Source organism: Acomys russatus, chromosome 10 (genome assembly GCF_903995435.1).
Source record: "Acomys russatus chromosome 10, mAcoRus1.1, whole genome shotgun sequence".
Classification (NCBI taxonomy): domain Eukaryota; kingdom Metazoa; phylum Chordata; class Mammalia; order Rodentia; family Muridae; genus Acomys; species Acomys russatus.
In genome coordinates this window covers 52,802,561-52,814,738 of record NC_067146.1, presented here as the reverse complement: position 1 = coordinate 52,814,738, position 12,178 = coordinate 52,802,561, and the positions used below count along the sequence as shown (strand labels likewise).

The window sequence follows — 12,178 nt, the reverse complement described above, 5'->3', positions numbered from 1 at the left end:
CCTGCAATCTCCATACCATATGACAAAATCTCCTCCTTCGGCATTACGTAACTTCCTGAGAGAAGAATCCAAAGTTGTATTGATCAGACATAAAATCAGATCCTCTCACGAGAGCTCTTGCAAATCTTGCAGAAGCCCTTTGCCTACATATAGCCCCATGAAGCTTAACTGAGCTTATAGCCATCTTGGTCCTTAAGGTGGGCCTGACACTTTTCCAGGCAGACAAATCTTCCAGAAGGCCCAGGCCCATCCATCTTCTGCTCCTTCACAGGGTGTGTTCAAGGAGGCGCGTCACTCCCTGCCACCACTGCTCCCAGCACCTTCCCTTGGGTCTGTGTCTCCTGCTCTTTCTATTCCTGTGACAAGGCCTGGCTCAGGCACACTTGTTCCGAGGTTTTTTTTCATTGTTTTAGATCCACAGAACAATCTACTAAGAAGTCAGAGAACAACCTTCCGACCCAGGAGGACCCTGACAATTCAGGCCTCAATGCTGTACACCCACCGAGCTCCAGCTGCAGCTCTGGGCCTCACCAGCACCTGACTACACCAGAGGTCACATTCCAGGCAACCAGCACCCCAGGCAGCATGGGGCCCAGAGCTCGGCAATGCAGTGGAGGCCACAAGTCCCCTGCTGCCCTCCTGAGCACACTGTTGTTGGTCCTCTGGTCCTTATTTTCATGTCCAGTATGAAACTTTGCTGTTTCAATCTTTCTATCTCCATTCCAGAGTCTTTCTTAGCTTAGCACCTTCTCATCAGCCCTTCCTTATATATAACCACATCTGGCTGCTCCAGACAACTATCAACAGCTGGCTGGGCCAAAGGCCCTGCTGTAGTTCCTCCTGAGGGAGGGGCTTGGGTTGCTCCAGTTCGCAAGGAGGTCACAGCGGTTATAATGGTCTTCAGGCCCCACTCAAGCTCTGAGATGCCCAAAGCTAGGCTGTAGTACGAGAAAATTACCCTAGGCCAAGAACAGAGCTGCACGGAGGGACTTCGTTCAGGGCCAAGGAGCTAGAAGCTGGCAAGAAAGGACCGGCCAACTTCTGCGCCTGACTACACCACATCCTGTGGATCCAGCAGGGTGAAACCCTTGGAAGTTTGGGCTGAGTGCTGGGCTGCACAATGCAGCCTGGGCCTGGAGGACACGGTGAGGAGCCTGGAGGAGCAGCAGCAGGAACAGGGACCCCAGGCAGAGAGCAATAGCGTTTCCCTCCGTCAGCAGAACAGGGGAGCATGGTGGTGGCAGCGGCTGCTCAGGAGAGCGGTCACCACGGCTGCCTTTATTACCCACCATCAAACAGCAATTTCTTCCCCAGCCTCCTCGCTAATTACCCAGCCAGCGTTCTCATCTCGTTTTATTACTGGAATTAACAACGAGTTCAGAGCGTGGAAAGCTATTAAGATGTGTGATTAAGCCACATTCAATTAGTTTCTACAAACAATTTAATTGATGTTGCAGATAGAATTAACAGAAGGTGATTGTGTGAATGGCTCCGCTGGCTGCAAAATGGGGGAGGCTGTGGCAGGCTCTCTTGGGCCAGGCAAGATTCGGGCTCTCGGGCTCGAAGCTTGAGGCCTGCCCACCAACTCATGCTCCACATGCTGGGCCCAGCCACTTCCATTAGTAGGAGAGGCTGAGACCCCGTGGTCCTGGCTCTCAGTTGAGACCTGTACCCTTCAGGAGAGCCAGATAGTCCCAAGTACTGAGGGGGCCTCTGTGGTGACTAGAGGCCTTTCTCTCAGTGTCAAGGTTAAGACCCCAGCATCTTAGGGACCTGCGGTTCTTGCAGGTTAGCCTGCTAGGTCACTGCTGCACTGAAGTTCTTCTGAAATTAGAGAAGATGGCGAATAGGCATGGGGGTGAGCTGGCAGCAGCAGGAGTGGGCAGCTAAGCCACAGCCACAGGCCAGGTGAAGAGGCAAAGGACGAGTGCAGGAATGAACTGGGTCTGAGGGCGCAGCCTCACAGCTCCACACTGTGTCCAGGAGGAAGCTCTCAAGGGGGACAGGCAACTCTGCTGAGAAGGTCAGGCCAGGCTGCCTGCTCTGCCAGTGTCTCCTGACACCCACCGTGAGGTACCTGCTTTCTGGCTGCCTGAGGAGCAGCTGCTGATGGACCAGGCCCCTGCCACACAATTCTCACAGAGAGCCCAACGGGACCTGGAGGGCTAGAGCCCAAGAGGCTAGGCCAGTGGTCTGGATGTCACCCTGCATGGGCATCGGGACAGGTCTGGAAGTCAAGAGGCCTCTGAAGCACACAGCGTGACAAGTATGATGAGAGGGCACGTGGATGCCCAGCCTGCCTACCTGACTTACTCTCTGTTCTGACTTTTCAGTCAGTCTCAGAGGTAAGTCTTCTTGGCAAACACTCACAAATCTGGGTAATGTTGATGATGGAGCCGCATTGTGGCTCAGTTACTAGCTTGGTAGCTTTAGCATGCCACACACCCACCGAGCCTCTATTTTCTAGCTGTGGCTGTGGAGACAATATTCCCACTTCTTCCCTTTCCTTCTCCTTCCAAAGCCTAGCCTCACATAACTAACCCTAGCCCACCATGTTTCCAGCCCTCTCCTCCATCCCGGCTCCCTTCACTCCCCAGGACAAGGACTAGCAAAAGGGACAGACCCTCACACCCAGGCAGGAGGAGGCTGAGTCCGCCCACATGGGAATGAGGTAGGGTCCTAGTCAGATGGTTCTCAAGCTCCTTGGTCCATACATGCAGAGCACATGTGCATCTGCCTGGTGGACAGAGGGTGAGATGACTCATGAGAACTGGCAGGCACTGGCATGCTTCTGGCTCAACACATAGCCCACTTCCTCTTGAAATTAGGGAGGGCACCTCAGATCCCTCTTGTAGAGAACACCCCTAAACCTACTGTCTGTCTAGCATGCATTCCTCTGGTCCTTCCTAGGTGCAGGGCTCCATGGTGAGGCCCTGTACTTGCAGAGGGCACTCTGTTGGCCTAAGAACTTTTATCTCTGCAGTCAGTGCCACCTGAATAAAGCCAACTTGCCTCCTACTGTCGTTTGAGGGCATGGGAGGAAGCCTGAGGGCTGTGTGAGGTAGAGGGTGGGTCAAGCAGAGACAAGAACCTGCTGGGGAAAATGATGTGGGCCCTTCTCCATCTCTCAGGGACCACAACTACCTGGTATTCTGGCACTGAACTGATGTTCCCTGAGCTAAGGGTAGAGACCAGTGCCCTGAGGAGTCAGAAGAGGAAAGACCAATAGGAAGCCCGAGCTATCATCTGGCCTGAATGGAAACCTCCCAAGGCCTGCTCTGCCCAGGCTCATGTCCACACCAGGTTTCTCTGGAGGGTTGTCTGGGTAGGCCTCTTAGGACCAGGGATTGGCCAGGAAATGTAAACCCCAGCACCTATCAGGCAAGGCCTCCCTGACATCGTGTGCAGATTTAAAGATGGGCTAGGGACCCTCTGAGGCAAGCCCAGAGCCTCTGGGCGGGGGTGGGGGAGGTGGGGCTGGCCACGTGCTGTGCTCGAGGGGCTTCACGGGAGAACTCATTAGCCCCACAGTGGGGTGGTGACAGAGATGGATTCTGGTGACAGCTGTGTGCTGGAGCCACGCAGTGAGGGAAGGAGAAGAAAGGAGGGTTGGGAGAGCTGCCACAGGGGCCACATTACGATCACTGGAACACCCATGTCCCCACTGCTGGGGCACGGGCCATGTGTTCTCCAAACCCTTGTACTCCTAGACCAAACTCAACATCCTGGCTCACCCAGCATCCCTAGCCAGGAACCTAGTGTTCCTCATTGGCCAACTACAGACGCTTGCTTTGCAACATCCAGGCCCTTGGCTGCTGGCAAGGGAGGGCAGACTGCCCATGACAGCCAAGCAGCAGCATTTAAGCAGAGCTAGTGGGAAGTTTGCTCTACAGAAGAGGCAAAGCCCAGGTCTTGTGTCCTTTCCAAACTACTACAGTATGGTGCATTTTCAAAGGAAACCCCAAGGACCATCAGGAGTCCTTATTCTGTCATGTGCCCTCGTCCCCACCCCTTCTCCCAGACTCACGTGCAGGCTAGGGTGGTAAGTGAGCAATCCATTGTCACAGAGCGTCACATACTTCTTCTTCCACTCCTTGTTCAAAGACTTGCCACTCCTCTTCAGCAGGATCCCCTAAGAACAGAGGTGCAATTACAGATCAGGAGTCAGCCTGTGGGTCACTGTGTCCCAGGGTCAGTGACCCTCTCACAACCAGAGGATGGCCTAAAGGCCTGGTTCTGAGGCCTGGGACTTGACCAGAGCCCAGGAACCCGCCCAGCATAGGATGGCCATGATATGATTAGCAACTCAATGCCTCACCCTGCTCTCTGCTGAAACCCCTGCACCCGAGCAGAGGGTAAAGGCTCTATAGCTCCACCAGGCAGGGCAGGAGGACCTGTCTTCCCACAGGCTTTCCTCCCGTCCAGTAGGGAGCAGTCTGAGCCACTGTTACTCCAGAAGGCTCTACAGGAGAGAAGGTCAGCTGGAAGGCTTCTGCTCAGGCGGAACAATGCCCCACACCCCATGCTAGGAAGTTCAAGCCTCTCATTCAGCCACCAAACTACCTGTGTGAACTGAGATGTCCACCGCTGGCCCAGGACTCCTGTGGGGTTGTAAGCCCTCTACCACCAAGCTATATCCCCAGTTTTCCTTTTTACCACAGGCTCTGACTAAATTGCCTACACTGGCTTCACACTCACTCTACACTCCAGGTTAACCTGGAGGGATTATCCTCCTGCATCAGCCCCCTGAATAGCTGGGATTACAAGCTGCACCACAAGGCCCGGCATGCTATGCTCCTCAAATGTGGAGGTCCAACAGGCAAGGACTAGAGCAAGTGCAAAGTCATGGTCAGGAAACCCTGGCTCTTGTCTGGCAGGGCCTCCCTGACATTGTGTGCAGATTTAAGGATGGGCTAGGGACCCTCTGAGGCAAGCCCAGAGGCTCTGGGGGCTGTCTGTTAATAATTCTTAGCACCCAGCAGAACACCTAGGCCACAGCAGATACTCAGAAGTGAATGTTGGAGAAACTGAAGAGCCCCCCCCCCAGATGGTGCTGTGTGGATATCAAGAGAGAAAGGCAGAACATAGGTCCTGACAGGCAATGCCCACCCACAGCCTGCCTTCCTTCTGACAGTCCTTAAAGATGCCCTCTGAATTGCTCCAAGACCCCAGCGCAGAAGAACATGTGGGGACACGATCACTCCAGGTGGACACCTGGTGGCTAAGATTCACAAATGGGCTGGGCGTGGTGGCGCATGTCTGTAATCCCAGCACTTGGGAGGCAGAGGCAGGCAAATATCTGAGTTTGAGGCCAGCCTGGTCTACAAAGTAAGTCCAGGACAACCAGGGCTTTACAGAAAAACCCTGTCTCAACCCTCCACCTCCACCCCCAATCACAAACTGGGAGTTGGCAGGAGGGGTTGTGGCAGACATTACTGGGACAGCAGGAAAGTATACTCTGGGCCCCCCATGGGGATAAGGGTGATACTGCCCATATGTGAAGGCAAGCAGCAGGCCCTGCCCACAGCCAGCCAGTAAAACGGCCATGGAGGGAAGCCGGGATGCCAGTGAATAGGCCAAGTGTCAGATTCAGCCACACACTTTCCTTTGAATCTTTCTTGACCTAGCAGATGAGATCAGAACATGTGATTAAGAGGAGGGTACAGTGGCGCATGACTGTACCCCCAGGGCTTGAGAGACTGAGGCAGAAGGCAAGTCTGGCCAAGATTACATAAAAGGCAATTAAGTATTTACAAGTGATCTCACCCCTGGCCACTAGGGGGCAAACCAGAGCTGAGGAAGGGTGCTCAACCAGGGAAGTCTGAGCAGTCTTAGTTCCCAGCTCACACTATTCAACTTGTCTCATATCCCGAAGAACTCCCCTTCCTCCTACCACCCCCAAGAGACAAATGTCACTACAGCAAATGCAATGACATGCATAGATCTAGGACATCCCTTGCTTCTAGACGGTGAGACTCTACCTTCAAAAGGAGCTTCTGAAGACAGCCTAGGATGTTTCTTTTTAAAAGCCATCAGTTCCCCAGTTCTATAGTTTGAAGGGCCCTGAGAAGATGGTCTGGTGCCCTGCCTGTGGCTGTAGAAGCAGAGGAGAGCCAAGCTACTCTCTCCCTGACCCTCAGTAATGGCCCCAAGGGCAAGCAGCCTCTGAAGACAGGTATCCATCAGGAAAGAGGAAGAACAGCAGGGTGCAGACTCTCCTGGGAGACAGGGCCAGGGGGTGGGTATGGGTGGGTATTTACAACTTTCACAGGCTCTCCTCTCAGGCTCCAGCTCCAGGCAGCTCACGCCCAAACCCTGCACTCGTGTCACTAATGGGGGGCACTGCCTCTAAGCCGCAGGCCCAGCTCTCCTAAAGAGCAGCCTTAAGACCACCGGACCTCCTCCACCTGGCTAAGGGGTCAGAAGTCAGCCTGCTGCGGAGGCAGCTCAGGAGCGAAGCCCTTTCCGCCCTCCAGAACGCATGGCTCCCTTTCGCTTAATGAGGCTCGTTAGCAAAGGACGTAGGCGGGGCGCCCAGGGCTCGACAGCAGGCTAGTGGGAGGCAGAGCGACCCTGACCCACGCCCTCCGCCCAGCCTAGCTGCCTCCACCCTCCAGCCTGGGTTCCCAGAGAGAGAGAAGCGGCGGGGTTCCCGCTCCCTCCCTGGCCGGCCGGCTGCGCACCGCGGAGCAGGAAGCAATCTGGGGCGGAATGGGAGCGGTGCGGAGGCGACAGCCCCCAGAGGACCCGTTCCCGCCGCCGCCTCCCTCCCAGCTCCGCCAGCCGACTTAATTGCGGAGTCCGGATTGATTGGGAATGCAAATGGCAACTGAAATGCAATCTCCACTCCCAGCAGGAGCTAGGGGGAGGGGAAGGAACAGAAATGGGGAGCACAGGACAAGAGGGCGGGGGAAGGGGAGGGGCCACAAATGGCGGAGTTGAGACCCGAAGGGTGTGAGGTCAGAAAACACCGGGAGGGCAGCAAAGGTACACCTGTGGAGAGCTCTGGCCCCTATCTCTCACGGGCGGGGCCTCCCAAACGGGTAGCTCCCCCCACTTCCCCAGGTGGACGCACTGATGAGCAATCGCATCTCCTGCACAAAAGAGATTCAGGCCTGACGGCTACCAGGACCTCAATGCAGGGAGGGACATTTTAGAGAAGCTCAGGGAATGTAAAAACCAAGTGACCCCTGACTTCCAGGCTGCAACTTGACAGACACCCTCTCCCCTCCAACCTTGCATGTGAGGGACTCAATCCAATCTGCAGCTACTGCCACCTCCAGACAGGAAAGCCAGTGGGCAAGCACATGCTCTCATTCACTCATCCAATGTGTCTGGGTGTGTATGATACCACCACCCTCCTCCGCCCTGCTCCTCAGGCAGGTGACTAGGCTGCATCCACCATGCACCAGAATCAAAGGCCCTAGCCTGCCGGGATCCTATGTCATGGTTCTGTGAACACAGGGACATGCTGGCATACAGCGGGACAGGAGGAGTACTGTGACTGCTGCCATTCTGTGCTCTCAGCCTTTTCTGGTAACGTCCCTCCCAGCAGACTGTCCCAATTGGACTGGTCCCTGATAGACATAAATTCAATTAACAGAGGGATGAGGAAAAGAAGGCAGGAGAAAGAGCAGGGTGAGCATATGGCTCCTGCCCCACCCTCTGGGCCCTCATTAGCCTCCCTGGATTCCTTCTTCTAAATACACCTTCACAGAGTGTCACAACCCCCAACACGGGGGCTTGCCTGCTCCAAGAGCTCACACTGCCAATGGGCTCATAAGCCCCTGAAAGGGTTAAACTGCTCACAGGTCCTGGCCAAACCCAGCTGCTAGTACTAGGGCCATATCTACACGTCCCTCTGCACCCACTAGATCCTTGGAAGACCTGTATCACACCAGTCAGTACCAAGAAGGGGTCATTTGGCACACTTAAATCCTAGAAGATGCCTGTTCACTGGAACACCACCTCCTCCACTCAGACTCTCACAGACACTGCCACCTTCATCAGTCCCATTCGCTCCCACGTGCTCCCCAGCACAGGCACCAGTTAAGAGGCTTGGACCACCTAGCGTGCTCTCAGAAAGGCGGTGCCACAGGTCACAACGTGACGGCTCTACTTATTTTTTCCTCTGGAAGAAGGTACAGAAAGTCACAGGCTTTCTTGATAAGCACATCTCACTCCTGATGAAAGAAGCTCCCATTTGCAGCAGAGTGAAGCATGGGCTTCAGCACAGTGACCCACACCTAGTAAAAACAGAGTAAACGATGGCAGAGGGGGCTGGAAGGATGGCTCAGCAGTTAAGGGTGCTGGCTGCTCCTCCAAAGGACCTAGGTTCAATTCCCAGGACCCACATGGTGGCTCACAACTGTCTGTAACTCCAGTTCCAGAGAACCCAACACCTTCTCACAGACATACATGCAGCCAAAACTCCAATGCACATAAAAATAGATAAATAAATATTTAAATGACATGGAATGCCCAGCCCTAAATGGAACATCAGTAATACAAGCCCTATACTTGAGACTTAGAGAACAGAACAGAAGGGGCAGAAAGATTGAAGGAGCCAGAAGACCAAGGGTGTCTTCTGGACATGACAGGGATGCTGCTGAGGAAAGAGAGCCAGTTTTCTTCAGGGAATAACCCAGACAGGCTGCCTAAGCCTAAGCAGTGAGCTTTGAACCCAGACATATAGGCAACAGTAATTGGAATCAGAGAAGAAGGAGGAGGAAGAGGAGGAGAAAACAAAACAAACCAGAGATGCTCACAATGGTAAACCTTCATCAGTAAATCCCACACAGGATCATCCCTCAGTACTGCCTCTTACTCAGGCTTTTTTTTTTTTTTTCTTGTTTGTGTTTTTGAGACAGGGTCTTGCTATGCGGTGGGTGGATCCTGACTCGAGATACCTTATATACCCCAAGCTGGCTCAAACTGTAGATACTCCTGCCTCTGCCTCTCAAGCCCTCGGGTTACAGACGTGTGCCACCAAGCCCAGCCCCTTTCCTTAGCCCAGAGTCCAGGAGACTCCCCTCTCCTGATTGCACCTGGTCTGGAAGCCAACTGTGGGCGGCAGGTGGCTCTCTGCTGCTCTCCAGTGGTAATGAGGAGGGAAGGCAGCTGCCTAGGGACCAGGTTGCTGAGCCTCAATCTTCAGACCAGGATCACCTGTCCCTGGGAGGCCCTGGGGAGCCCAGGCGCTGACCTGCTTGATGGGGATGGCCCGGCCGCTCCCAATGCTGTCCACTTTGCACTCAGCAGCCTTCTTCTCCCGGTCCAGGTCAGCACCTTTTCGAGACTGAAAGAGAAAATAAGGCAAGTGTTAGAGGTCTGGGGCCTTTTGGGGAGAACTGCCCGCCTGCAGTTCCCCACCCTCCCCTATTCCTCCCTCTTCTGGGCAGCCCTAGCGCTGGGTTGGGCCTGGGCGGCGGGTCGGGAAGGAACGGAGACACGAGTATTCCAATGGGTTTATTCTTACACACGGCACCATACAGAGCAGCACAGGTCACTGAGCCGGGCCCGCCCCTCACAAAGAGCAAGGACATGAAATACGAAGGGCGCGATGAGCACGCAGCCCAGGGTCTGGAGTTTGTTAAGTGAAGGGAGGGGCGAGGAGAGGTGGCCCGGTGGGGCTGAGGGCTGGCCAGGAGCACAGGGCACGACAACCAGGGGCAGCAAAGTTCGGAAGTGAGCGGGCAGGTGCTCATTTGCGGCACAGACACCACATGGCACCGAGCGCGTCGGTGTGGCCCAAGGGGCACAGTGGATGGAGAGAGAGAGGAGAGAGGCCAGAAGAGGCCCTGCACCCTGCCAAGCTCCTGGGGCAGAGTCCACCCAAATGCGGATCCTAGGAAACAGGGGGAGGGGCCAAAAAGAGGGGGCAAGGCAAGCGCGGTGGCGGCGGCTTCCGGAGCAGGAGCAGGAACGGCAGAAGTCCATGCAGGAAGGAGCAGAGGAGGGGAGGGGCAGGAAAGCTCCCCCCAGGAGCAGCTGGGCCAGCGGGCTTGAGTGCCCCAGCCCCTCTGGGCCTCGTCGCTTTGGCCGGCGTGGGCCGAGCTCCCTTCTTCTCCATTCAGCGAGCCTGGCGCAGCATCCAGCCGGGCCTGGTCCCCCGGCACCCCCCAGCGCGGGCTCCGGCGTTCCTAGCCTTCCCTGGGGGTAGGGTTAGTTACAAAGGTTCCTGTGGGTCTCTGGAGCGGGGAGCTCGGCGGCCGCTTCTCATCTGAGAGCAGTCCCAGGGCCCGGCCCGCCTCCGGCCCCGCACAGGGGTAATGTCCAGAGGTGCTGTGTGTCACCACCTGGTCTTCTAATTTGGAAGGAGTTGGAAAGGCCTTTTTGTTGATGAAAAGTTGGAAACAGTGGCACATATCTGCAAATATCGAAAGAATAAAGATTTTGGCAAGTTATACTTAAGCTCCGCAAAAGTCGGTCAGCACTGGTGAGGGCAGAGACCCAGGCGCCTGGGGAGAGGCAGCAGCGGGATGAAGAGGAGGAGGATGTGAGGAGGAGGACAGGAAAAGGAAAGGAGGAGGAGGCCGCCAACTGCTGGGCATTTGTGGCCCAGCAGTCCATGTCAGCAGGGAATGCCACTCTGCTGCCCGGGCCCCATCCCTCCTGTTTTCCCAGGCTGCCAGGAGGAGCCTAGGGCACAGGGTTGGGACAAAAGACTGCCAACTGCAATGTGGGAGAAAGCCCAGCAGGGGGAGCAGAAAGAACTGGGCAAAACTGCTGAAGATTAAACTGCTGCCCAGCAGCTCCACAGGCACCACTGGCCTCCAGACCGCTTGCGGCTAAATAAAGCCCAAGCCTTAAGCCCTCTGCCCCTATGGCCCCGGAGGAGAGAGGGTGGACTGCTGTCACTGGTCTCCAGACTGAACTGTCGGTCAGGATGAGCGTCATAAGGCCTACCCCAGCCAGGCTGGTTAAGCCAAGGGGCTGGCAACTACGAGAAAACCCCGGGAGACCAGCGGCACCTCCCCATGAAGGGTGGGAACTGGAACCAGGGCAAGAGTGGCAACAAATAAACACATGGGGTCATGAAGGGGAGACTGGAAACATTACAACCATGCCCAGCAAGGAGTCACCAGTCACGAACAGGCAGCACAAAACAGGATCCCCTGGAGCAGGTGGGATCCTAGGAGGGATGAAGGAAGGGTGGCCCCAACAGCAATGATGGGGTGAATTCCCAAGATACACACTCATAGAGCTGACCATGCCCTGAGGCTGCCTCAGGGACAATGGCACAAGCTAGCTCACCATGGAAATGATGAAAAGAACAAAATAAGGTCGCCACTGTGAAGATGGAGAAAATGGAAGAGCCTGGAGGGAAGACCGTGTGAAGCAGCAGGGGTGTGGTGGGGCAAGGCAGCACAGCTGAGCAGGCAGGCAGCAGAGTACACATGGAGGGAGCCCGAAGGTCCTGTGGCGAGGAGGCCATGGAGTCGGGCATGGCGGGCCAAGCAGGGAGGCAGGGATGCCCTGATGTTGAACCAGCCAGTGGGGGAAGATGGGAGGATGTTAAGAATGCAATCAAGGCGGTAGATGACTGAGACATGATGCTGATGTTGGGGAATAGGCTGTGGAGGGTGCTGATGGCGGTCACTGTGACATAGGCACCCAAGGGCTTTACAGCAGCAGTAGCAGCAGCAGCAGGTGTGGGCATGACCAGGAAGCCACCAAGGCTCTGCATATCTCAATGGATGGAACAGAACAGAAAGGAGAAGCTGTGGGTCTGGGAGGGTTGGAGCTGCATAAGCATAGTGCGCCCCAGTAGCAGCAGCAGCAGCCAGCAGCTAAGAGGCCAGTGAGCGCACACCCCAGGAGCCAGCAGACAGGGATGCAAGGCAGAGGTATGTATGTCAAGCAGGGCAGATGTAAGGATGGAGGACAGAGGCCCAGGGGCACTGGCTCTGTCTGGGCAGGGTCCAGAAAGTCTTGCCTGGCCAGCTGGATACAGGCCCAGGCCAAGAGCCAAGCCCTGGCTCTCAGAGAGAGGTGTGGAGTGAAGAGAGGGACAGGCTGCTCACCCACCTTTTGTCTGCCCACAGCTCCTGGAACAGTCCAGCCAGAGCCCCACAGAAGGGCCACAGCCGGGCAGGGAGGGACGTGGTATGTAAAAACGGGATGGGAGCGGCAAGCTCAGGGGCCAAGAGCTGAGGGGTTGACTCTGAGCAGGGTT

The 12,178-nt window shown here is 55.7% G+C and overlaps 1 protein-coding gene across 8 annotated transcripts in view; it reads right to left on the bottom strand.

Annotated features, from left to right (window-relative positions):
* Nucleotides 1-12,178, bottom strand: part of Agap3 (ArfGAP with GTPase domain, ankyrin repeat and PH domain 3) — a 49,401-nt gene that overhangs the window by 9,852 nt on the left and 27,371 nt on the right. For 6 of the 8 annotated variants that reach the window (XM_051152164.1, XM_051152167.1, XM_051152168.1 and 3 more), the window contains 2 exons: nucleotides 9,206-9,298; nucleotides 4,028-4,132 (listed from right to left, as the gene is read on the bottom strand). In XM_051152164.1, the coding sequence (XP_051008121.1) occupies nucleotides 4,028-4,132; nucleotides 9,206-9,298 (198 nt within the window). Of the gene's footprint in view, nucleotides 1-4,027; nucleotides 4,133-9,205; nucleotides 9,299-9,456; nucleotides 10,370-12,178 lie in introns of those variants that run through there. The other 2 variants (XM_051152172.1, XM_051152169.1) reach the window with 1 other exon arrangement.